General features: G+C 42.8%; 1 protein-coding gene across 1 annotated transcript in view; it reads left to right on the plus strand.

The window, feature by feature from the left end:
• Nucleotides 1-15,768, plus strand: part of MROH8 (maestro heat like repeat family member 8) — a 53,473-nt gene extending 37,705 nt beyond the window's left edge. Inside the window, exons 19-23 of the mRNA XM_036244516.1 lie at nt 444-599; nt 8,641-8,763; nt 10,980-11,079; nt 11,331-11,396; nt 15,623-15,768. Of these exons, the coding sequence (XP_036100409.1) occupies nt 444-599; nt 8,641-8,763; nt 10,980-11,079; nt 11,331-11,396; nt 15,623-15,768 (591 nt within the window). The remainder of the gene's footprint in view (nt 1-443; nt 600-8,640; nt 8,764-10,979; nt 11,080-11,330; nt 11,397-15,622) is intronic.
• Nucleotides 15,769-24,085: the final 8,317 nt, after the last annotated feature.

The following is a 24,085-nucleotide window of genomic DNA, read 5'->3' on the forward strand; positions in this document are numbered from 1 at the left end:
GTTTCTATAAGGAAAGATATTATCTTTCCCTTTAAGTAACAATCAGGACTGGGTCAAGGTGATCCCCATCCCAAATCATAAAAGATTTTTCAAAAAGAAATACACAAAGCACAATGAACCACATCCTTGGAAGAGTCAAATATGCCAAGGCTGGGGTTTTGAATTTCAGTACAACAGCTGTGTGGATGTTTAGTATCCATATCAGGTACAAGGTGTCGATGGCTGCAGGTAGGACTGCACCCATTTCTCACATGTAAAGTCAGAGAACAAGTAGTACAAAGCAGCAGGTCTTGCTATCTCCATGTATATTTGGTTTCTTGCCCTCAGTTACCTACAGCTAAATAGCCTCATGTTAGGACTAGCTTTCAGCCAACCTAGAGCTCTTATAAGCTAAGCATGAACACTTCCATTGAGTTGCTTCTCTTTGGATATTCCCTTCATAGGTGAGATCTGATGTTCATCATTTCTCTATGACCCTCTTTGGAGTCTCCATAAAGTCTGTGAAACACACAGATAAGAAGGCTGTAGAGAAACAAGTCCTGGACAGCTTGGTCCCACTACTTCTATATTCTCAGGATGAAAATGATGCATTAGCTGAGGTAATGCCTACTGTCAACTTGTTCCTGGATTTTACTTAAAATCCAGAGCCAAATCTGCAAATAAGAGTTCATATCTTTGAAGGCAGGGACTTAGTAGTTCCATCTTTATTTCCCATTTACTCTGGTACAGACTACCTTTTAATTATCTTGACAAGTGAGTTGTTAAAAGAATACTACTATTTCGTGAGAGAAACATGGATGTGGGAGACACATGGAGTGGCTGCCACCCACACAACCCCAAGCGGGGCGGAGGACAAACTGCAGCCGAGGTGGAGTGGATCCAATAGCAAGTGGTAAAAAAACGGACGAAGAGGGATTATGACTTCAGTTATGCCTTACTTCAACAATCCCAAGTGGCCGAGCATGTGGTACATGCACTGCAGCGACAGCACGTATCCCTGCCAGTCAGACACGAACATTGAAGGAGCCTGGAAGAGAGGCTACATGGGGAAGAACGTTGTGGTCGCCATCCTGGATGACGGCATTGAGAGAACCCATCCGGATCTGATGCAGAACTATGATGCGCTGGCTAGTTGTAATGTGAATGGGAATGACTTGGACCCAATGCCTCGTTATGATGCAAGCAACGAGAACAAGCGAGGCCCCAGTGACAGCTGGCCGGCGTGACTGGCAGGGAGCCTTGCATTTTACTTTTGCTAAGGGAAATATTTTTTTTTTACTTGAAAACCCTTGGTTACAAATAATCCCTAAGTTGCTCCAAGCTAATCAAGTGTCTTTCCACGGAAGCTTCTGGGTAATGAAAAGGAGTGGTCCACAGAGTAATTACTGCAGAAAGAGCTAGAGCACTCTAGAGAAGGACTCACCATTTCCAAATTTTGAGAGGAGAGCTGGGGAAGATTGCCTTTCAAGTGGTAATTGACCTGTGACCCATTTGTTTAGGGCTGGGGTGCTAAAGGGAGAGACAAACAAAGTATCCCTCAAAAGAGTTACATTACTCTGTGAACTTCAAAAAGTTTGCTTACTGTACTTGAGGTCTCTTTCCTCTTCTCTTCCCTATAGTGATGGTGTTTGCCACTAATATACCTGAATTACTTATACGGTTTGCCATGTGTGGAACACATTACATTTCTTATCTCCACAGCCAAGAGCCTTCAAAACCCATTTAACCACAGTTACACTTTCCAGTTAGGACAGTAATTTTGGTGAAAGCAAATGAAAATGCACATCTGTGTGATAAGGTAGACTATCTCAACATTCCTCAGAAAGTAAATGGAAATGGTATTTCTTGCTCACGATGATATAAATTCTTTAAAGGTTATAGATATTTCTAATCTCTAGATCACGTTAACTTCTTTCCTTTTATTGCAAAGCTCTCAAGCCTAATACTGTGATTTAGATGTTATCATTTGAATTGTCATTTACATATTTTAGTTTGGGGTTGCAGAGGTTCCAGAGAGGTGTTGTGCCCATTTATTATGCACTATTTCCAGCCTGTGTTTTTCCTGAGGGAAAAATTTCTCAGCTAGGATTAGTTGATTAAGTCAATAAGTTTATATAAAACTATATGACCTAGATAATTGTGACTGTACGTGGGACTTTTTTCTCTCTACCATTTACCAAGAAGCCTCATTAAAGTTACTCTGGAAATAAAATTTAAAATAAATAAATAAATAAAATAAAAGAATACTACTATTTCTTTATAGCAAATTATGGCCCTTCGTGGGTAAGAACAAATGTACTATACCTTTTTGTAGCCTAACCCCAACATTCAGCCTAGCATAGGGTCCAAGGTACAGTACCCAATTCAACAACTTTTTTTAAAGATTTTTTTTTTTAAATCATCCTCACCCGAGGACATTTTTCCATTTTTCGTTCAGGAAGAGTGGGAGGGAGAGAGAGGAACAGAGAGAGAGAGAAACATCAATGTGAAAGGGACACATTGAGTGGTCACCACCCACACAACCAACCAGGGCCGGGGACAAACGCAACCGAGGTCCGTGCCCTTAGCGGGAACTGAACCCGGGTCTCTCCGGACCGCAGGCCAGTGCTCTAACCGCTGAGCCAAACTGGCCAGGGTGAGATTTTTAAAAATTAATTTGAGAGAGAAACATTGATGTGAGAAACATCTATCAGTCACACACCCACACATGCCCCAACCAGGGATCGAACCCACAACTCAGGTATGTGCCCTGACTGGGAATCAAACCCATTTTGGTACATGGGACAAAGCTCCAACCAACTGAGCCACATCAGCCAGGGCAACAAACTCCTTTTATTGACAACAGTGATAATATTCTTTTTCTTCTTTCATTCAAGAACTGCCTCTTAGCCTTGAGACAAAAAGACTTATATTGGAGCTAATGAGAAACAGTAGCTTCTCTGACAATCTGGAGCAGCACTTACCTTTCCTTAATCTTATTGGAGATAATGCCTCAAGAGCTGTGATTAGGATGTCATCATCTTTAGTACTTACTGTCCCATGTCTCCGAAGTCCATTCCAAAGTGCTAACTATAACCACCAGTTACAGCAAACCAGAGAAGTAGGTTTAGAAGTCAAGGATTCTGGAAAAATTCTGGAGCTCTCACATACTTATGCTTCTTACAGAAGTGAAAGCAGGTTCAGAAACGGATTTAAAGATTACAGCAGACCTTGGCATCTTGTTTTGGGGAAGTTTTATGGCCTTGTAGCCATAAATACGAAATACTTCAGGCTCCAATAAAGTATAAAGCAGAGCTTCCCAATCAAGTGATGGCAAAGTATGCCATGTAGGGATTACAGATATATGAAGGTATTGCTACTCACCCCCCACCCCACCCCACCCAATCTTTGGCAATCAACCAAGGCCTAGAGCAATGGACACTCTGGGCTTATTTTCCTTTAAATTTTGAACAGCCTCTAGTCACCTCTTCAAGGCTCCACAGTAGGTTGGCCTCAGCAGAGAGGAGGGATCTAACATTAAACAGGTTAGGAATCAATGATACAGAAAACCTAATAAACACCCACTCTACCACTCATGCTAAGAAATTAATCAAGCACCTACTCCCAATTGAATTCCCATAAGAACTATCATCCTGAATTTTATTTTTATCATTTCTTTTTTTTAATCTATCTTTATATTTTTTTGAAATCTTTATTGTTGAATGTAGAATGTATTACAGATGTTCCACATTTTTCCCCCATTGACTGCCTCCTCCCTACTCCCGCCCCCCTCCCACCTTTTCCCACACTATTGTCTGTGTCCATTGGTTATGCATATAAGTTCTTTGGTTTATCTCTTCCCACCGCCAACCCCTTTCCCTTCGAGGTTTGTCAGTCTAGCAATGAATTTGTACTTCTTCTTCTTTTTTTTAATCCTCACCGGAGGACATTTTTCCATTTTTTGTTCAGGTAGAGTGGGAGGGAGAGAGAGAGAGAGAGAAACATCAATGCGAAAGGAACACATCAAGTGGCTGCCACCCGCACAACCGACCAGGGCCGGGGACAAACTGCAACCGAGGTAGCGCCCTTAGCGGGAACCAAACCCGGGTCTCTCAGGACCGAAGGCTGACGCTCTAACCGCTGAGCCAAACCGGCCAGGGCTGAATTTGTACTTCTTAATCCCTTCACCTTTTCACCCATTCCCCCAACCCTCCTCCCATCTGGCAACCAACAGAACGTTCTCTGTATCTATGAGAATGTTTCTGTTCTGCCTGTTCATTTTGTTTGTAGATTCCATTGTCGGTAGATATGTATTCATTGCCATTTTGTTTGTTCATACATTTCATCTTTTTCTTCAAAAACACCCTTCAACGTTTCATATAATAACAGTTTGGTGGTGATGAACTCCTTTAATTTTTTCTTGTCTGGGAAAGTCTTTTTATGGCCATCGATTCTAAATGACAGCTTTGCAGGATAGAGTAATCTTGGTTGTAGGTTCTTGCTTTACATCATTCTGAATATTTCTTGCCACTCCCTTCTGGCCTGCAAAGTTTTTTTTGAGAAATCAGCTGACAGTCTTATGGAAACTTCCTTGTAGGTAACTAACTGCTTTTCCCTTGCTGCTTTTAAGATTCTCTCTTTGTCTTACACCTTTTGCATTTTGATGATGATGTGTCTTGGTGTGGGCCTCTTGGGGTTCATCTTGTTTGGGACTCTCTGTGCTTCTTGGACTTGTATGTCTGTTTCTTTCATCAAGTTAGGGAAGTTTTCTGCCATTATTGTTTCAAATAGGTTTTTGATTTCTTGTTCTTTCTCTTCTCCTTCTGGTACCCCCAAGATGCGAATGTTGGCATGCTTGAAGTTGTCCCAGAGGCTCCTTACACTACCCTCATTTTTTTGAATTTTTTTTTTCTGTTCTGATTGGGCATTTTTTGCTTCCTTATATTCCAAATCGATGGTTTGCTTCTTGGCTTTACCTACTCTACTGTTGAATCTGTGTAAATTATTCTTTATTTCAGTTAGCTCCTCCTTCATTTCTGACTGGTCCTTTTTTATGCTCTTGAGGCCTTCACTAAGTTCACTGAGGTTCTCACTAAGTCCACTGAGCATCCTGATAAGCAGTATTTTGAACTCAGCATCTGTTAGGTTGCTTATCTTCATTTCACTTAGTTCTTTTCCTGGAGTTTTGTTCTGTTCTTTCATTTGGGACCTGTTTCTTTGTCTCCTCATTTTGGCTGCCTCCCTGTGTTTGTTTCTGTGTATTACTTAACGAGCAGTATGGGGCTAGCTGAGACCAGATGCTGCTCGTTTGAAAGAATTTAGGAAAAACCTGAAGCGGGATCCAAGACAGGCTAATCCTATGATTAAGCAAGTGGCAACAGCTTGGATAGGCCTTAAAGGTGGGTGGGGTGGGGCAGGGCCTCAGGGAGTCACCAGGCGGAGCTACCAGTGTGAGCCAGGTTGCTGGTGTCCCAGATATGGTGGCTGTCTGCCTCCCCAGGGAAGGGCTCACCAAAGGAACTAAGGCCTCTGACAGCACGTCTGTCCCAGAAAAAGCCCCCTCTCCAGCCCTCGCTCCAGTGCCAAACAGCTCAGTTCTTCCCTGTATGTCTCTGGTGCCCCTTAAGCTGCCTCCCCTCCAAGCTTAGAGGGAGAGAGTCCGATGCGCCGGCCCTTTAAGGAGCTGCCTGGGGCTCCAGCCGCTTCGGCTTCCCTGAGCCTCAGTTCCCGCTGGTTTTTCCAGCCAGAAGTTATGGGGGACTTCTCTTCCTGGCACTGGAACCCTGAGCAGGGCACCTGGTGTGGGACAGGGACCCCTCCATCCTCAGGAAGGACCTTCCCAGCCGAGGTATCCCCCTGATTTTTATCCGCCACAGGTGGGTTGGGACCAGCCCGTCTTGCCACCGGCCCTCGCGCCTCCACCCTTCCTACCAGTCTGGATGTGGCTGCTGCTTTAATTCTGTAGCTGTAGGACTTCCATTCAGCTTGATTTCAGGTTGTTTTGAATGATGGTTGTTGTGTAATTTAGTTGTAACTTTGATGTGGTTGTGGGAGGACGTGATACCACGTTTACCTATGTCGCCATCTTGACTGGAAGTCTCCTTATTTTTATCATTTCTGTGCTAGTGTTTTTCATGTTTTAAAACCTTATATATATAAATACTTTGTGTTGTATCACTTATATATCAGTAACTATTTTGTTTAATGATATACTTACAAGATGTGTCTGTTGTTTATCTCTACTTCATTTATTTTCACTGCTATATAGAATTTTAACATGTGACTATTCTACAACTTAGAATTTCTATTTCTAGATATTCAGATTTCCAATTTTCATTATCACATTGCTCCAATGAGCATTCTTATACATATTTCCTTGTGTACATGTGTGGATATAAACCCAGAAGTGCAATATCTGGATATCTTTAACTTTACCAGATACTGACAAATTGCTAAACAAAGTAGCAGAACTAATTTGTCCCCAAAGGAATTTCAGTGGCCCATATATCTAGTGGGCCTGGGACAAAATACTTGCTTGGAGTCATCAGAGGTGTTCTGTGATGCGTGGGAGGCCTTCTGAGAGCGGTGCGCAGAGCAGAAGCCCACTCGCTAAATTTTGTTCAAGTATCTGGATCAGGAAAGGATCAATACTTTCCAGAGTTCCTTCCAAGCCAGAGATCCCACAAGGACTGTGAGGAACTACACCTTCCTGTATGGAGAAACAGAAAAATGACACAGGAATAAGTGGGCCTAGAAGTTCTATCTAGAGCATAGGGTAGTGGGAACTCCTACCAAAAGCTCTGGTCTGAGTATTATACCAATAGCTCTCACTTTTGCCCTAGACCAATGGTTTCTACATCCTCCTAAGAACCCCACGGGTTCCCTTTAGGGACTGTGGGGAAAGTGAGGGAGGGCAGGACTCTGGTTCCTTTCCACCCCTCCTCTTGCTTCAACCAGGATAATTCTGAGCTTATCAGTTTTTCATATTGGACTTTAGTGTCAGTGTTATTTGAAGAAAAGTTACCTCAGTTTAAAAAATAAAGTTTGAGCCCTGGTTGGTTTGGCGTCGGACTGTGGACCAAAAGGTAGCAGGTTCGATCCCAGTCAAGGGCATGTACCTGGGTTGCAGTTTCAATTCCCAGCCCCGTCTCTCTCATATCCAAGTCTCTCTCTCTCTCTCTCTCTCTCTCTCTCTCTCTCTCTCTCTCTCCTCCTCCTCCTCCTCCTCCTCCTCCTCCTCCTCCTCCTCCTCCTCTTCTCTCTCCCTCACTCCCTCCTTTCTACTCTGTCTAAAAAGCAATGGAAAAATATCCTCCAATGAGGATTAACAATAACAACAACAAAAATGTTTGAGCCCTGGCTGGTGTGGCTCAGTTGGTTGAGCATCGTCCACTGCACTGAAGAATCGCCAGTTTGATTCTCAGTCAGGGCACATGACCAGGTTATGGGCCCCATCCCAGGTTGGGTGCATACAGGAGGCAGCTGATCAGTGTTTCTCTCTCATATCTATGTTTCTCTCTCTCGCTCTTTCCCTTCCCCTCTCTCTTAAATAAATAAAAACATTTAAAAATTTATAATGAGCCCTGGCCAGTTTGGCTCAGCGGTTAGAGCGTCGGCCTGCGGTCCGGAGAGACCCGGGTTCGGTTCCCGCTAAGGGCACGTACTTCGGTTGCAGTTTGTCCCCGGCCCTGGTTGGTCGTGCGGGTGGCAGCCACTCGATGTGTCCCTTCACGTCGATGTTTCTCTCTCTCTCCCTCCCACTCTATCTGTACAAAAAATGGAAATATATCCTCGGGTGAGGATTTAAAAAAAAAAAAAAAAAATTTATAATGAAATTGTATTTTTTTAAAAAGTTTAAAGCCCTGGCCGGTTTGGCTCAGCGGTTGGAGCGTCGACCTGCGGTACAGAGAGACCCGGGTTCGGTTCCCGCTAAGGGCATGTACCTCGGTTGCAGTTTGTCCCCAGCCCTGGTTGGTCGTGCGGGTGGCAGCCACTCGATGTGTCCCTTCACATTGATGTTTCTCTCTCTCTCTTCCTCGCTCTCCCTCCTGCTCTATCTGAACAAAAAATGGAAAAATGTCCTCGGGTGAGGATAAAAAAAAAAAAAATTTTAAGCCCTGGCCAGTTTGGCTCAGTGGTTAAAGCATCGGCCTGCGGTCCTGAGAGTCCCGGGTTTGGTTCCCGCTAAGGGCATGTACCTCGGTTGCAGTTTGTCCCCTGCCCTGGTTGGTCGTGCAGGTGGCAGCCACTCGATGTGTCACTTTCACGTCGATGTTTCTCTCTCTCTCTCTCTTCCTCTCTCTCCCTCCCACTCTATCTGTACAAAAAATGGAAAAATGTCCTCAGGTGAGGATAAAAATAAATAAATAAATAAATAAAAAATAAATTAAAAAGTTTAAAAATACTGATCTCTTCATGGAAGTAGGAAACAGACTGACAAACTTCAGAGGGAGAGGGGGAAGGCAGGAAGAGAAACCAAAGAACTTATATGCAGATTATGTATAACCAGTGGACATAAACAGCAATACTTGAAGTGGGGGATGGGAGCAGGGAGGAGGGTGGCAATGGGAGAAAAAGGAGAAACACTTGTAACAAAAATTAATTTTTAAAAATGTAAACACTTAGGAAAAAAATGCTTATCTCTGATAATCCTTTTCACAGGAGAGCAGGCGAGTCTTAACTATATGCGCCCAGTTCCTGAAGTGGAGGCTGCCCCCAGAAGTGTACCACAAAGATCCCTGGTACATCAACCCTAGTGAAGTTGAAACAATCTGCAAATTCCTCGTATGTGAGAAATAATGGTTTTGTTAACGCTTTAATATACTGACTTTTTTTTTCAGATGTAGTTTTTAATCAGAAGTTGATATCTATGAACTGTTTTGTACTGTGAATCTATAGGTTTCTCCCAGCTGAGTCACAAGAACACTTCCCATTACCACTCTTCCTCACAGAAAAGACTGGTGAATTCTTGGGAAACCCCCCCCCCCCGCCCCATTCTGGGTCAGGCTACAGGGTCAAGCTCGTAGTACATACTCAAATATCTACTTGTGGAGTGAACTGAAATGGAGTTGTGTATTGCCTTTACAATGATCTCTAATCCTGTCCTTGGATATACTGGGTTCTTTACCCTCCATCAGATCATGTTCAGGGAGCCCCAAGCAAGGGCTGCCATATGGTTGTAGGCCATATAGCATGAGGAGAGCATGCCACTGGCTCTGCCAGGATTCTGCTGGCATCCTTTCTCCCCACAAACTTGACAAAGGGTACTATGGCCAACATTAGAGGCAGGCTTGAGCCAGAACAACCTCAGGAGGCCACCCATTTTTTTTCTCTTTTTAGACAACTGACTCTAGAACCACCACTGGGACCCTAGGACTTGCCCTGGCTGGGTGGCTCAGTTGTTCGGAGCATTGTCCTGTATACCAAAAGATTGAGGGTTTCATTCCTGGTCAAGGCAAATATCTAGGTTGCGGGTTCAATCCCTGGCCATGGTATGTACAGGAAGCAACAATGTTTCTCTCACATCAATATTTTTCTCTCTCCCTCAACAACAAAAAACAATCAATTACACACACACACACACACACAAAAATCCACCCTGGCCGGTTTGGCTCAGCAGTTAGAGCATCGGCCCACTGACCAAAGGGCCGCAGGTTCAATTCCAGTCAAGGGCATGTACCTGGGTTGCAGTTTCGATCCCCAGCCCCAGTCAGGGTTGTCCAGGAGGCAGTGTCCTTGTGTCAGGCTTTCCACTGCGGATTATCTCTCTGACCTGTAGCCAAATTTATAACTGGTGTACTGATGACAGGATTTGCAGCAGGAAATTCAGTGCTCTCAGTGGATAAGACTACAGATTTTCCATGTTAAATCATAAGTCCTATGAGAACAGCTTCCTGTTCTCCTCCTGTCCCTGAGGTACCTATCCTTGTCAGAGATCCACTGAGAGGTGAACTCACTCATCCAACAAGCATAACATATCCGATGTGCAACAGGCCATGGAGAACCCAGAAATGGGCCAACGATTAAAACTTCCTAAGGGGTCCTGGCTGGTTTGGCTCAGCGGTTAGAGCACTGGCCTGCAGTCCAGAGAGATGCGGGTTTGGTTCCCGCTAAGGGCACGTACCTCGGTTGCAGTTGGGTCGTGTGGGTGGCAGTCATTCGATGTGTTCCTTTCACATCAATGTTTCTCTCTGTCTCTCTTTCTCTCCCCCTCTCTCCCTTCCTCCCTCCCTCCCTCCAAAAAAAAAAAAAAAATGGAAGAATATCCTCAGGTGAGGATAAAAAAAAAAAAAACAACTTTCTAAGGGGAGCTTACAAGCTAGTTAGGGAGATAAAACCTCTGTGCAATATTAATAGAAACTCAGGGTGGAAAATATGTGCCAAGAGAGAAGTGCCTGCAAAATGCTCAGAGCAGGGTTAGGTCAGGAAGGCAGGAGCCATCAGGGAAGAGCTCATAGGGAGGCAGAACTCAAGGTGGAGCTTAGAGATCGGCGACTACCTAGACACAGAGAAATGAAAATAGATTTAGAGGCATTACAGGCACAACATGCAGCCTGAGTGGGAGTGAGCAAGGTATATTCAGAGGATTTAACCTTGTCTAGGGGACTGTGATATAATATTCATTGAGCAATTGTAGTTATTTCAAGTACTGTACTATATATGTATATCTGACCTAGTTCCTGACTGGAAACTGTAGTGAGGCTAATAAAAAATAGTGCTGCTGCCCTGGCCGGTTTGGCTCAGCGGTTAGAGCATCGGCCTGCGGTCCTGAGAGACCCGGGTTCGGTTCCCGCTAAGGGCGCGTACCTCGGTTGCAGTTTGTCCCCGGCCCTGGTCGGTCGCGCAGGTGGCAGCCACTCGATGTGTTCCTTTCACATAGATGTTTCTCTCTCTCTCTCTCTGTTCCTCTCTCTCCCTCCCACTCTACCTGAACAACAACAACAACAAAAATAGTGCTGCTACTTCACTCCTTTATACTCTTACTTTTTTCCTCCTCTTAGGGAAAAAAATGCAAGGGGAAAGTTAACATCCTAGCCCAAACATTGACGTTCTCCAAGAATGCAAAACTTCCTATCAGAAGAGCAGCGGTCTTGTTTATAGGTACAAAAAAAAGTCCTTTCATTTGTATAGTCACCTCTATCCTGAACTTTCCCAAATTGTGTTGAATATCTCCATTCTTTATGAAGATGACCTTGAAAATACTTTTTTGGAGAAAGGCGCTATGTTATCTATAGGTAATTATCAAGTACTTGTAAATCCAGTTTTTAGAATCTAATTATCAAATGCCAGTTCCTCCAGCTGCTTAGAGCCAAATCCAGATCACAGACTGACTGACTTTGTTCTGCATTTAGGGCTCTTTTCAAAGTACTTGGATCACAATGAGCTCAGGATGAAGGGTACTAAATGGATAGTGGATGGTAAGTGATAACGCACTTGGGTTTGGGGTGCCCCATCTTTTGGAAGGTATCTGCAGCAGTGAATGGGCAGGCACTGTGGCAGAGCTGAGACTCTGAGAACCAGAAAGCCTGATTTTTGTGGCAAATGGAAGCCCTTGGAGACTTCAGCTGAATGACAGTCTCATTCTAGTCCCATTCCCTCTTTAGGAAAGAACATGACCCTATTTGTTTGGGAACCAGCTTTGATGAACTGTCTCAGCGACAGTTCCTGAACTTTGTCAGGAAATAAGACATTACCTAGAAACACTATCTTAATAAATTATGATGACACCTTACAAGTACCACACAGATGACTGCAGTACTATTTTCTGTACGTGGTTGTCTTGTAAGGTGGTAGGACTTGATAATAAAGATGTTTATGGTCATATAAGGCAATCATCATACAAATGGTTTTCTGAATTGTTAGGGAGCAAAAATTTCTATAATTGTACAGCTTTGAGAATTTAACACTCAAATAATTATTTATTCCAAGTTAAGAAGTAGATGTACAATTAACAAATGTCATTACTAACTCTCACAACCCCAAAGCATGTACTTTGAGAACCAAATTATAATCCTGGATAATTCATTGCTTTTAAAAATAAAAATATAGCTCTGGCCGGTTTGGCACAGCGGTTAGAGCGTTGGCCCGCGGACCAGAGAGTCCCAGGTTTGGTTCCTGCTAAGGGCACGTACCTCGGTTGCAGTTTGTCCCCGGCCCCAGTTGGGGTTGTTTGGGTGACAACATTGATGTTCCTCTCTTCCTCCCTCTCTCCCTCCCACTCTATCTGAAGATAAATGCAAAAATGTCCTCAGGTGAGGATAAAAAAAATAAAAATAAAAATATAGAACTGGTAAAATAGCCAGAAGCTAAAGCTTTTTTAGGAAAGATCACGCCACTGCCCGACTGATATCAGAAGCAAAAAAAAAAAAGAAAGGTCATGTAGCTTTTTTTATTCTATGAGGTAGGATTCTATGTAGTTGACTCTATTCAATTAAAAGCAAATTATTTTTTAATCTAAAACACTGGGTAATCAAAGTCCCTTTTCTATTCTAAAGTTATCTACATAGAATATCTAGAATATGTATATAAATTATATATACACAAGAGGAGGAACCATATAAAATTGCCACTGCAGCCCTGGCCGGTTTGGCTCAGCGGTTAGAGTGTCAGTCTGTGGTCCAGAGAGACCCGGGTTCGGTTCCCGCTGAGGGCATGTATTTTGGTTGCAGTTTGTTCACGGCCCTGGTTGGGTCGTGCAGGTGGCAGCCACTCGATGTGTACCTTTCACGTCGATGTTTCTCTCTCTCTCTCTCTTCCTCCCGCTCTATCTAAACAAAAAGTGGAAAAAAAAAAATGTCCTTGGGTGAGGATAAAAAATAAATAAATAAAATAAATAAATAAATAAAATTGCCACTGCAAAAGCCGTCAGATATCAGCAATCTCATGTGGTTCAATTTAATGGAATAACCCAGACTATTTCCTCCCTAACAGTGGCTAATCTGTTTTAGAAATAGGGTAGAGCACCCTAGCACTCTTTGTGAACAAGTTTATGTCATTTAACACAGGCAATTTTAAGCAAATTTAAATAAAAATAACAAAAATTAAAATATTAATTTAATTGCATGACAAAATAAGTTTCAATTTGTTTGGATTCCAAAACTGATGCCTGGCCCTGGCCTGTTTGGCTCAGTGGTTGGAGAGTCGACCTGCGGCCCTGAGAGACCCGGGTTTGGTTCCCGCTAAGGGCGCGTACCTCGGTTGCAGTTTGTCCCCGGCCCTGGTCGGTCGTGCGGGTGGCAGCCACTTGATGTGTTCCTTTCACATTGATGTTTCTCTCTCTCTCTCTCTCTGTTCCTCTCTCTCCCTCCCACTCTACCTGAACAAAAAAATGGGAAAATGTCCTCAGGTGAGGATAAAAAAACAAACAAAAAACTGATGCCTGTTTCCTCATGTATTCTGTGGAACATGTAGGCAGATCTTAATGCAGGAACTAATAGAAACTAAAAACTAGTCAAGTGTTCCACTTGGAAATAAACATGATGAATTTAAAGGCTAAATGCTACTTAAAAAATGAAAAGCTCCTAATTAATGAAGCGGTCCTGAGCATTTTTGAGACGTTGGAGAATGAGAAATTGTCTGGGTAGCTCAGTTTGGTTAGAGCATCACCATGATATGCCAAAGTTATGTGTTCGATCCCTGGTTAGGGCACATACAAGAAGCAACTAGTGAATGCATAAATAAGTGAAACAACAAATTGATGTTTCTGTTTCTCTCTCTTCCTCCCTCTCTCTCAAATCAATAAATACACTTTAAAAACAAGAAGAAAGCTTTTAGTCTTTTCTAATATGATACAAACATAGATCCATAAAGTAAAAGAATAATATATTCATCTATGTAAAAAATTTAAAATCTAACTTTGAGCCCTCGCCTATTTGGCTCAGTGGTAGAGCATCGGCTTGTGGACCAATGAGTCTGGGCTTCAGTTCTGGCCAAGGGCATGAACCTTGGTTGCAGTTCATCCCCTGCCCTGGTTGGGATCTTGTGAGTGGCACCCACTCGATGTGTCTCTTTCATGTCGATGTTTCTCTCTCTCTCTTCCTCCCTCTCTCCCTCCCACTCTATCTGAAGGTAAATGCAAAAAAAAAAAATCCTCTGGTGAGGATTAAAAATAAATAAATAAATAAATAAATAATAACTAACTTTGAAACAAAAATTTACAGACAGAGAGGGTATGGGGGGATAAATGGTGATGGAAAAAATATAATAAAAAATGTAAAAGGTAACAGACAAAATTAAAAAATAAATGATGAGCCCTGGCCAGTTTGGCTCAGCGGTTAGAGCGTCGGCCTGCGGTCTGGAGAGACCTGGGTTCGGTTCCCGCTAAGGGCACGTACTTCGGTTGCAGTTTGTCCCCGGCCCTGGTTGGTCGTGCGGGTGGCGGCCACTCGATGTGTCCCTTCACGTCAATGTTTCTCTCTCTCTCTCCCTTCCTCTCTCTCCCTCCCACTCTATTGTACAAAAAATGGAAAAATATCCTCGGGTGAGGATAAAAAAAATAAATAAATAAATAAATGATGATATGGGGGGATATATGTGCCATATGACAAATGGTTAATATCCTTAACACAAGTCAGTACTTTTTCAAAACAAGTGGCAAACAATATGAATAAGCAATTCATAGAATACAAATGGCCAATAAATATATAAAAAATATTCAATATTACCAGTAATCAAAGTTTGTAAAACAAAATGATGAGATACCAGTATGTGTTTTTCTGTCAAAATGGCAAAGATTATTAATTAATATTCAATATTGGTGTATAAAGAGAAAACTGACATCATACACTATGCTGGTATGAACATAAATTGATACAACATTTTCATAGGGAAGTTTGGTAATGTGTATAAGAACCCTTTTAATAAAATATTTTGACTTATAAATCACACTTCTAGGAATTTAACCTATGAAAATAAGCAGAAATTGTTAAAGGGATGTTACTTAAAATAGCAAAAATGGGAAACATCCAAGATTAGAAACAAGGAAATTATAGCATATCCATATCGTACAATCGTATGTACCTGTGAAAAATATTGTGAAAAATGGGGGGAATAATGATTTAAGAGTAACCTCTAGGACAAGTACAGGAACTTAGAAATTAACAGTATTAAACAAAACTTAACAAGTCCAGATAATCTGACTTTATGTAGACTACTTGGCTGTGTGATTAGTGTAAAGGAGAAAAATGTTTGGTATCTCAGAAATGATTAAGTTTTGTAGGTCAAAATTGGAATTGAGCCCTGGAACTGTTTGGCTCAGTGGTTGGAGCGTCAGCCTGCGTTCCGGAGAGACCCGGGTTCAGTTCCCACTGGGGGTATGTGCTTCGGTTGCAGTTTGTCCCCGGCCCTGGTTGGGTCATGCGGGTGGCAGCCACTCGATGTGTCCCTTTCATATCAATGTTTCTCTCTCTCTCTCTCCCTCTCTCTCTCCCTCCTGCTCTATCTGAATGAAAAATGGAAAAATGTCCTCGGGTGAGGATAAAAATTAAAAAAAAAAATTGGAATTGATGTACAAACTTTCAGATAGTGGCTTGGAAAATGTTAGCCCTTTATCTTGGCTGTTGTAGGCATGTTGGTTGTTTGGTGTCTAGACCAGCAATCATTTCCATTGATCTTCACCTCCCACCTGGGTTTTCTTGCCACTTAGATCTGAGGCATCTGCTGCATGACCCTGAGCCCTCTCTGTACATCATCACTTCCCAGGCCTTGTACCAAATTCAGAACATGGTGGGTGTACCAGATTCCGAGGAGACAGTTTGCGGGTTGAACTTCATGGATTGTCTTCCTACGTAGGAATGCAAGGCAAGCAACCTCAGGTAAAAACTAATCCTTTCAGAAACCACAGAAGCAACTCGTGCTCCATTTTTTTTTTTTTTTTTTTCAGACTTAAAGAAATGCCAGAATGAAGCTACCTCCACCCATTAAATTACCTCAGAACATATTTTTTGCTATCAAACCAATTAAGGAATTAGAATACGTAAGAGAGAACAGCTTTTGGTTCGGCAGGTGGAGTGAAAATGTACCGAGTTTTTGAGGCATGCCAGAACATCCACAAAGTTCCAGTTTGGTAAACATGCATAAGAGTGCTTCAAAAGAGATTCTAAATAAATGTCAATGTTGCAGTGTTTTTATTGTTGGCTCTTTTGTCAAGGCCCAGTCTACTTGTCAATAAACTAAGAATAAAGTAACAACCGTTCCTATAGTTTGATATTAATGATGTATTATTATAAAATTCTGTACAGCTTTTATTCTTCCTTTCCTTTAAAAACCTTCAAGCTAGAAAAAACTTCTGAAGTGGTGTAATGATAAATCTATCCCAATATATCTGAAGTTTCCACTCCTTACTTTCCCTTTTTCATTATTCTGATTCCCTCTCCTACAACTGCTGTCAGATGCTATTATTTGTTGGCATCTGCTTTAAGCATAGAAGGAGAAAATTTTCTTACAACCAGAAATTTTCTGAGAAAGAGATTAATCTGTATTTATCAATACCTTGATAAGTTGCATGTAGAAAGGGTCACTGTTGGTCTAATTCCCAGCCTCTTGTTTGGTTGAGGAATGTAAGCAGAGAGCCAGAGCTGAACTATATTGAGGGCAATGGAGAGGCCTCATAGTATGGGAAAAGATAAAGGAAATGAGGCAACTAGCATATGAAGAATAGACACATCCAGTGGCAAATTTCATGAAGTTTTGTTTTTGTCTTTATCCTTACACAAGGACATTTTTGCATTTATCTTCAGATAGAGTGGCAGGAAGAGAGAGAGAGAAACATCGATGTGAGAGAGACACATCGACTGGCTGCCACTCACATGACCCCAACCAGGGCTAGGGACAAACTGCAACTGAGGCGCATGCCCTTAGTGGAAACCTAACCCGGGACTCTATGGTCTGCGGGCAGAGGCTCTAACCACTGATCCAAACTGGCCAGGGCTGCATAAAGTTTTTTTTGTAAAGTGAGCAATATGAATCTTTACCACCCTATCTCTCTCATCTTTCAACCCCCTTTCCTCTGCCAAGATGCATGGTGAGTTAGATGTTTTGTGGGATGTAACAGTGTGCCAAGTGTGGCTTCAGGAGGATCCCTGCCCAAGAGGTCTTCATGTTTGGGACTAGTAGTCAGGAGTTTCAGCTAAAATGCAGGTCCTGGCTGCCTGATGAACTAAATTGTCACCCTCAAGTAGAGCCACTTTGAGGATTGATCACTGGATGCTAAATTTGAGTGCAGCAAGCCTATTTGACTTACATTTATCCCACACTGCTTCCTCCTTGGTCTCACAGCATACACCTAACCCCACTCTACTCCAGGCAACTCCACTATCGTTTTGTGATTATCCAATAAAAATGTTTAAGGCTTAGTGAATTTTGGCAATGAGCCAGACTCTAAATATATGATTAACTCTTTTAATCCTCATAACCACTCCATGTATTATCTCCATTTTGCAGATGGGAAAGCTGAGGACCAGAACATGAAAGGGACTTGCCCAAGCTTATACAACTAGTAAATGCTAAACTCAAGTAGTCTGTCCCCAAAGTCAACATCCATGACTGGTCTGCTCTGCTCCTCTTCAATCTGGTCTTTCCCTCAAATGTGAATAAATGTAGATTTATTCTACAATTAGTCTCAGTTGCTGGATCCATGCCCAAAACTCATATACTCAAATGATGTTATAAAGTATTATTGAACCTGAAATAATAAATACAAGTTCGAACACTTCTTACCTAAAAGCTAGTGTACCTCATTTTATTTTTTTAATGAGATAGAATGCACATCCTGAGGAGAGTGGAATTAGAGCAAAAAGTGATGGTTATTCTCTCTCTTTTTTTTTTTATCCTCACCTGAGGACATTTTTCCATTTTTTGTTCAGGTAGAGTGGGAGAGAGAGAAAAGAACAGAGAGAGAGAGAAACATCCACGTGAAAGGGACACATCGAGTGGCTGCCACCAGCATGACCAACCAGGGCCTGGGACAAACTGCAACCGAGGTACGCGCCCTTAGGGGAAACCAAACCCGGGTCTCTTGGGACCGCAGGCCAATGCTCTAACCGCTGAACCAAACTGGCCAGGGCAGTGGTGGTTATTCTTGTCTGGCTGGTGTGGCTCAACGGTTAGAGAGATGACCCATGCACCCACCAAGAGGTCACCAGTTCTATTCCCAGTCAGGGCACATGCCCAGGTTGTGGGCCCCATCCCCAATGGGGGGCATGCAGGAGGCAACCAATCGATGTTCTCTCTCATTGATGTTTCTATCTCTGTCTCCCTCCCCCTTCCTCTCTAAAATCAATAAAGGAAAAAAAATGTTAAAAAAAAAAAAAGTGGTGGTTATTTTTGAGGAATATATTTGAGTCCTTGGTTTGATCTCATGAACTATCTTTGTCTCACAGCAGAAAAACAGACCTCTAGGTTTAGGATGCAGTTTATATCTCCAGTGACATATAAGAGGTTGAATGAATCCTTTCTCTCTACTCATATTTATGGTGGAGTCCCCTTCCCTCCAGGCAGATTTTTATTTTCTAAGTAATAGCACCATCAGGGAGTGACAAGCTCAACAATGCTTGTTCTAATTTATTTATGTTTTATTTTGTTAAAATTTACAGAGAGAAGCATCTGTTAAGATACAGAGGACTGCTCTTAACTGAACTACCTCAGCAGTTTGGGAAGAGGTGAAGAAGTACTTGATAATGATTATATTAACAAGTCTATTCCACATAGCTCCACTATTTTTATACAAGGCTTCCTTCAGACATAGGTCTTTGTTTTTTGTTTTTTTTAACCTCACCCGAGGACACTTTTTCATTCTTTGTTCAGATAGAGCAGGAGGGAGAGAGAGAGAGAGAAACATTGATGTGAAAGGGACACATCGAGTGGCTGCCACCCCCACAACCAACCAGGGTCGGGGACAAAGTGCAACCGAGGTACATGCCCTTAGCGGGAACCGAACCCGGGTCTCTCGGGACCGCAGGCCGACGCTTTAACTGCTGAGCCAAACCGGCCAGGGCCATAGGTCTTTGTTTTTATGGAATTTTTTTAAATATACAAAACAAAAACTTCTGGACATTTAATTTTGTTGTAATACGTTGAAATAAAAGTTCAATATAATTTAATATTTTGACTTTATTTTTATTATGTACTATTAAAATGTATTATTCATTATCTATTACTGGCTCAGCTGCTTTTATTATCTTAGATTTTTACTTTTAAAAATTTAAATATTGCCCTGGCCAGTTTGGCTCAGCGGTTAGAGCGTCAGCCTGCGGTCCGGAGAGACCCGGGTTCAGTTCCCGCTAAGGGCATGTACTTCGGTTGCAGTTTGTCCCCGGCCCTGGTTGGTCGTGCGGGTGGCGGCCACTCGATGTGTCCCTTCACGTTGATGTTTCTGTCTCTCTCTCCCTTCCTCTCTCTCCCTCCCACTGTATCTGTACAAAAAATGGAAAAATATCCTCAGATGAGGATAAAAAAAAAAAAAATTTAAATATTGTGCCCTGGCCAGTTTGGCTCAGCAGGTAGAGCGCCGGCCTGCAGTCCTGAGAGACCCGGGTTCGGTTCCCGCTAAGGGCATGTACCTCTGTTGCAGTTTGTCCCCAGCCCTGGTTGGTCGTGCAGGTGGCAGCCACTCGATGTGTCCCTTTCACGTCGATGTTTCTCTCTCTCCTTCTCTTCCTCTCTCTCCCTCCCGCTCTGTCTGAACAAAAAAACAGAAAAATGTCCTCTGGTGAGGATAAAAAAAAAAAAAAAAAAAATTTAAATATTGCTTTTCCTCCTTATACTGACATACCTACTTTATAAGAAATTAATTTTTTTCTTATTGAAAGATTAAACTATCATGTAAGTAAAAGATGGGATTAGGCAAGGGGAGAATCTCTCAGGCATCAGCCCTGGCAAATAAAGCAGCACTAAGTACAATTGTAAAATAGGTCAAATCTCTCTGTCCCTTCCGGCTTCCCCTCCTTCCTTCTTCCAGGTTCTAAGTGCTCCTTTTTCTACCTCTTCCTCTTAGGAAAGGATCTGGTGAACTCACTGTTCATTGTGAGTGATTAATAATGCAAGACTTAATGAGGTTAACTCTTCCATATTTGCTTTTTAACAAAATACAGTTCTTAAGCCAAAGGCATGAACCTCTAATTGAGATCTTTTAGGCATTACTGAGCAGGATGGAGAAAGGAGGTATTTGGAGATGGAGTTAGAGGTGACGGTGGGAAATAGATTTTCCTGTTATATAAGCCGCTGCTTTCCCTACCTCTGCCCAAACCCTCCTCAGAACTCATCAGAGGAAAAGGATTAGAAAGGATAATTAATAATTGTCTTCTGTTATGCAAAACACAAAGGGAAGCAATGGATTCTATCCTTCCTGAAAAATGGAGATGACTGCCCAGCACACAGGATGACTTCCCTTACTTAAACACCAAGTGCCAATTACTGAATGATTCAGTTATGTCTTCTACACTTTCTCTCACCCTATAGAGTTTATCTTCTGATGTCCAAGACAGCACTTGTTTTTAAATGGTTCCTATGGCTACTGACAGTCCATCCATATGTCAAAACACAAAATGGAGGCCACCCCACTGGCCCATCCCACTTCACAAATCTCAACCTAAGTCAGCCTGCGCTTAGGGAAACACCTGTCAAGGAAACCTAACATACATCAATCACAATCCTCCAATTCAGCTTTAGCTAGCTTATCTTACACTAGAAAAAATAGGACCTGCTAGCCTTACAAGCAATACATAATTAGAAAACATTAAGAAATAAAACAGGTCCGGCCGTTGTGGTTCAACCATGCACTGAGAGGTCGCCAGTTCGATTCCTGGTCAGGACACATGCCCTGGTTGTGGGCCAGATCCCCAGTGAGGAGCATGCAGGAGGCGGCCAATTGATGTTCTCGCTCATCCATGTTTCTATCTCTCTCTCCCTCTCACTTCCTCTCTCTCTAAAATCAATAAGGAAAAGAAATAAAACAGAACAAGCCCTGGCCAGGTAGCTCAGTTGGTTAGAGCGCCGTGCTAATGTGCAAAGGTTGTGGGTTCAATACCCGGTCAGGGCACATACAAGAACCAACCAATAAATGCATAAATAAGTAGGACAAGTCAATGTTTCTTTCTTCCTTCCTCTCTAAAAATTAATAAATTTTTTTAAAAAAAATAGAAAACAGAAAAATATAAAACAAAAAGATAAAGAAGAAAAAAATTTAAAACATAATGTATTTAAAAAAAAAAAACTACAAAGCCCTGGCTGGTTTGACTCAACGGTTAGAGCATAGGCCCACGGACCAGTGAGTCACGGGTTTGATTCTGGTCAAGGGCACATACCTTGGTTGAAGTTCATCCCCAGCCCTGATAGGGTTGTGCGGGAGGCAACCAGTCGATGTGGCTCTATCACATCGATGTTTCTCTCTGTCTCTCGCTCTCTCTCTCTCTCTCTCCCTCCCTCCCACTCTATCTGATGATAAATAGAAAAGTATCCTTGGGTGATGAATAAAAAGAAATAATTTAAAAACCTACAAAAAGTAGAACAAATCAATGTGCTTCTCTCTCCCTTCCTCTCACTCTAAAATCAATTATAAAAAATGCTATTTCTATTCTGAAATATCTTCTTGTGACCAAAGAGTGCCCTGGACATAGATTTTAATGGATAAAGGCCTTAGAATTAACAGGGTTTTTTTGTTTTTGTTTTTTTTTCATCCTTACTCGAGGACATTTTTTCATTTTTTGTTCAGATAGAGCGGGAGGGAGAGAGAGGAAGAGAGAGAAAGAGAAACATCAAAGTGAAAGGTACACATCTAGTGGCCGCCACCCGCATGACCCAACCAGGGCCGGGGACAAACTGCAACCGAGATATGTGCCCTTAGCGATAACTGAACCCGGGTCTCTCTGGACCACAGGCCGACTCTCTAACCGCTGAGCCAAACTGGCCAGGGCAGCTACTGGAATTTCTTTTTCTTTTTTCTTTTTTATCCTCACCCGAGGACATTTTTTGATATTTTGTTCAGATAGAGTGGGAGGGGGAGAGAGAGAGAGAGAAACACCGATGTGAAAGGGACACATCGAGTGGTTGCCACCCACACGACCCAACCAGGGCCGGGAACAAACTGCAACCGAGGTACGTGCCCTTAGCAGTAACAGAACCCAGGTCTCTCTGGACCGGACCGCAGGCCAAGCTCTAACCGCTGAACCAAACCAGCCACAATTGGCATTTCTTTCTTTTTTTTTTTTTTTTTTTTAAATCCTCATTCGAGGACATTTTTCCATTTTTTGTACAGACAGAGTGGGAGGGAGAGAGAGGGAGAGAGAGAGAGAGGGAAACATCGATGTGAAAGGGACACATCGAGTGGCTGCCACCCGCATGACCAACCAGGGCCGGGGACAAATTGCAACCGAGGTACATGCCCTTAACGGGAACCGAACCCGGATCTCTCCGGACCGCAGGCGGATGCTCTAACCGCTGAGCCAAACTGGCCAGGGCCACAATTGGCATTTCTTGATGGCCTGGGGGGAGAGCAAGCAAGCAAGCACAGCAGTGAAGGCAGTTATAAGCGGGCGGGAGCTGAGGCAGGAGGGAGCTGCGTCAGCACACATCTGTGGTCAGGGTTGTCCTGCTATTCACTCTATTTACTAAGTTATAAAAAATAACAAATTCACTTAGAGGGCAAATTCGCTTAGAGGAGTACCAGGCCAGCTGGTACTTTCTCAGTTTGCCTCTGAAAGTTCCACAGTTGGTCTTTTACATCATTTGATCAGGGTGAGGTGATATCAGCAGGCCAGCACACATGTGCTGATCAAACACCTGCTTCAGGGGCATAGCAAAGCTGGAGGACCAAAATTTTCTTTTTTTTTAATCCTCACCCAAGGACACTTTGCATTTATCTTCAGATAGAGTGGGAGGGAGAGAGGGAGGAAGAGAGAGAGGGAAACATTGATGTGAGAGTGGTTGCCACACACAGTACCCCAACCTGAGCCAGAGACAAACTGCAACTGAGGTACGTGCCCTTAGTAAGAACTGAACCTGGGACTCTCTGGTCCGCGGGCCGATGCTCTAACCGCTGAGCCAAACAGGCCAGGGCTCTTTTTTAATTTCAAAATGAAACAGTCATTTTGAGAAAAATGATAAGAATTTTGTTGTACTTTCTTACACTTATTTTGTGGTTTAGAATTATTTATATTTTAAATGACATTTGGGAGAGTGTACATATAATCTTTTTAGTCTTGGAGCTTCTAAAGGTCTTACCCAGGCCCTGGCCGGTTTGGCTCAGCGGTTAGAGCGTCGGCCTGCGGTACAGAGAGACCCGGGTTCGGTTCCCGCTAAGGGCACGTACCTCGGTTGCAGTTTGTCCCCGGCCCTGGTTGGTCGTGCGGGTGGCGACTACTCGATGTGTCCCTTCACATCGATGTTTCTCTCTCTCTCTTCCTCTCTCTCCCTCCCGCTCTGTCTGAACAAAAAATGCAAAAATGTCCTCTGGTGAGGATAAAAAAAATAAATAAATAAAATAAAGGTCTTACCCAGTCTTTGGACACATGCTCTGGGGAACTCTGAAATATTAAACCACAACAGAGAGGCTACTCCTAGAGGCTATCACACAATAGGATCAGAATAGATACAACCTTCATGATGTATCTGGATCAGAAATAACGGCAGCCCTGGCCAGTTTGGCTCAGCGGTTAGAACATCGGCCTGCGGTCCGGAGAGAACCGGGTTCGGTTCCCACTAAGGGCATGTACCTCGGTTGCAGTTTGTCCCCGTCCCTGGTTGTGCGGGTGGCAGCCACCCGATGTGCCCCCTTCACGTCGATGTTTCTCACTCTCTCTCCCTTCCTCTCTCTCCCTCCCACTCTATCTGTACAAAAAAATGGAAAAATATCCTCGGGTGAGGATGAAAAAAAAAAAGAAAGAAATAAATAAAGGCAGAGTATATCTATTTCACTACCCATACTTCATTTTCTATTCAAAAAACCTCAATTTAGAGTTAAATGGACATGCCACTGGATATTAAGAAAAAATTTAAAACAATATGAACCTTGATAAAAAATAGGGTGAGCATATGGTCAAAAGGGATTTAAAAAAAAAAAAAGGCATGCATATGAGGCTGGGTCTGACGGATGTGTCCTCGATGCTAAGCTGCC

This window comes from Molossus molossus, unplaced genomic scaffold (genome assembly GCF_014108415.1).
Source record: "Molossus molossus isolate mMolMol1 unplaced genomic scaffold, mMolMol1.p scaffold_m16_p_6, whole genome shotgun sequence".
In the NCBI taxonomy this organism is placed as follows: Eukaryota; Metazoa; Chordata; class Mammalia; order Chiroptera; family Molossidae; genus Molossus; species Molossus molossus.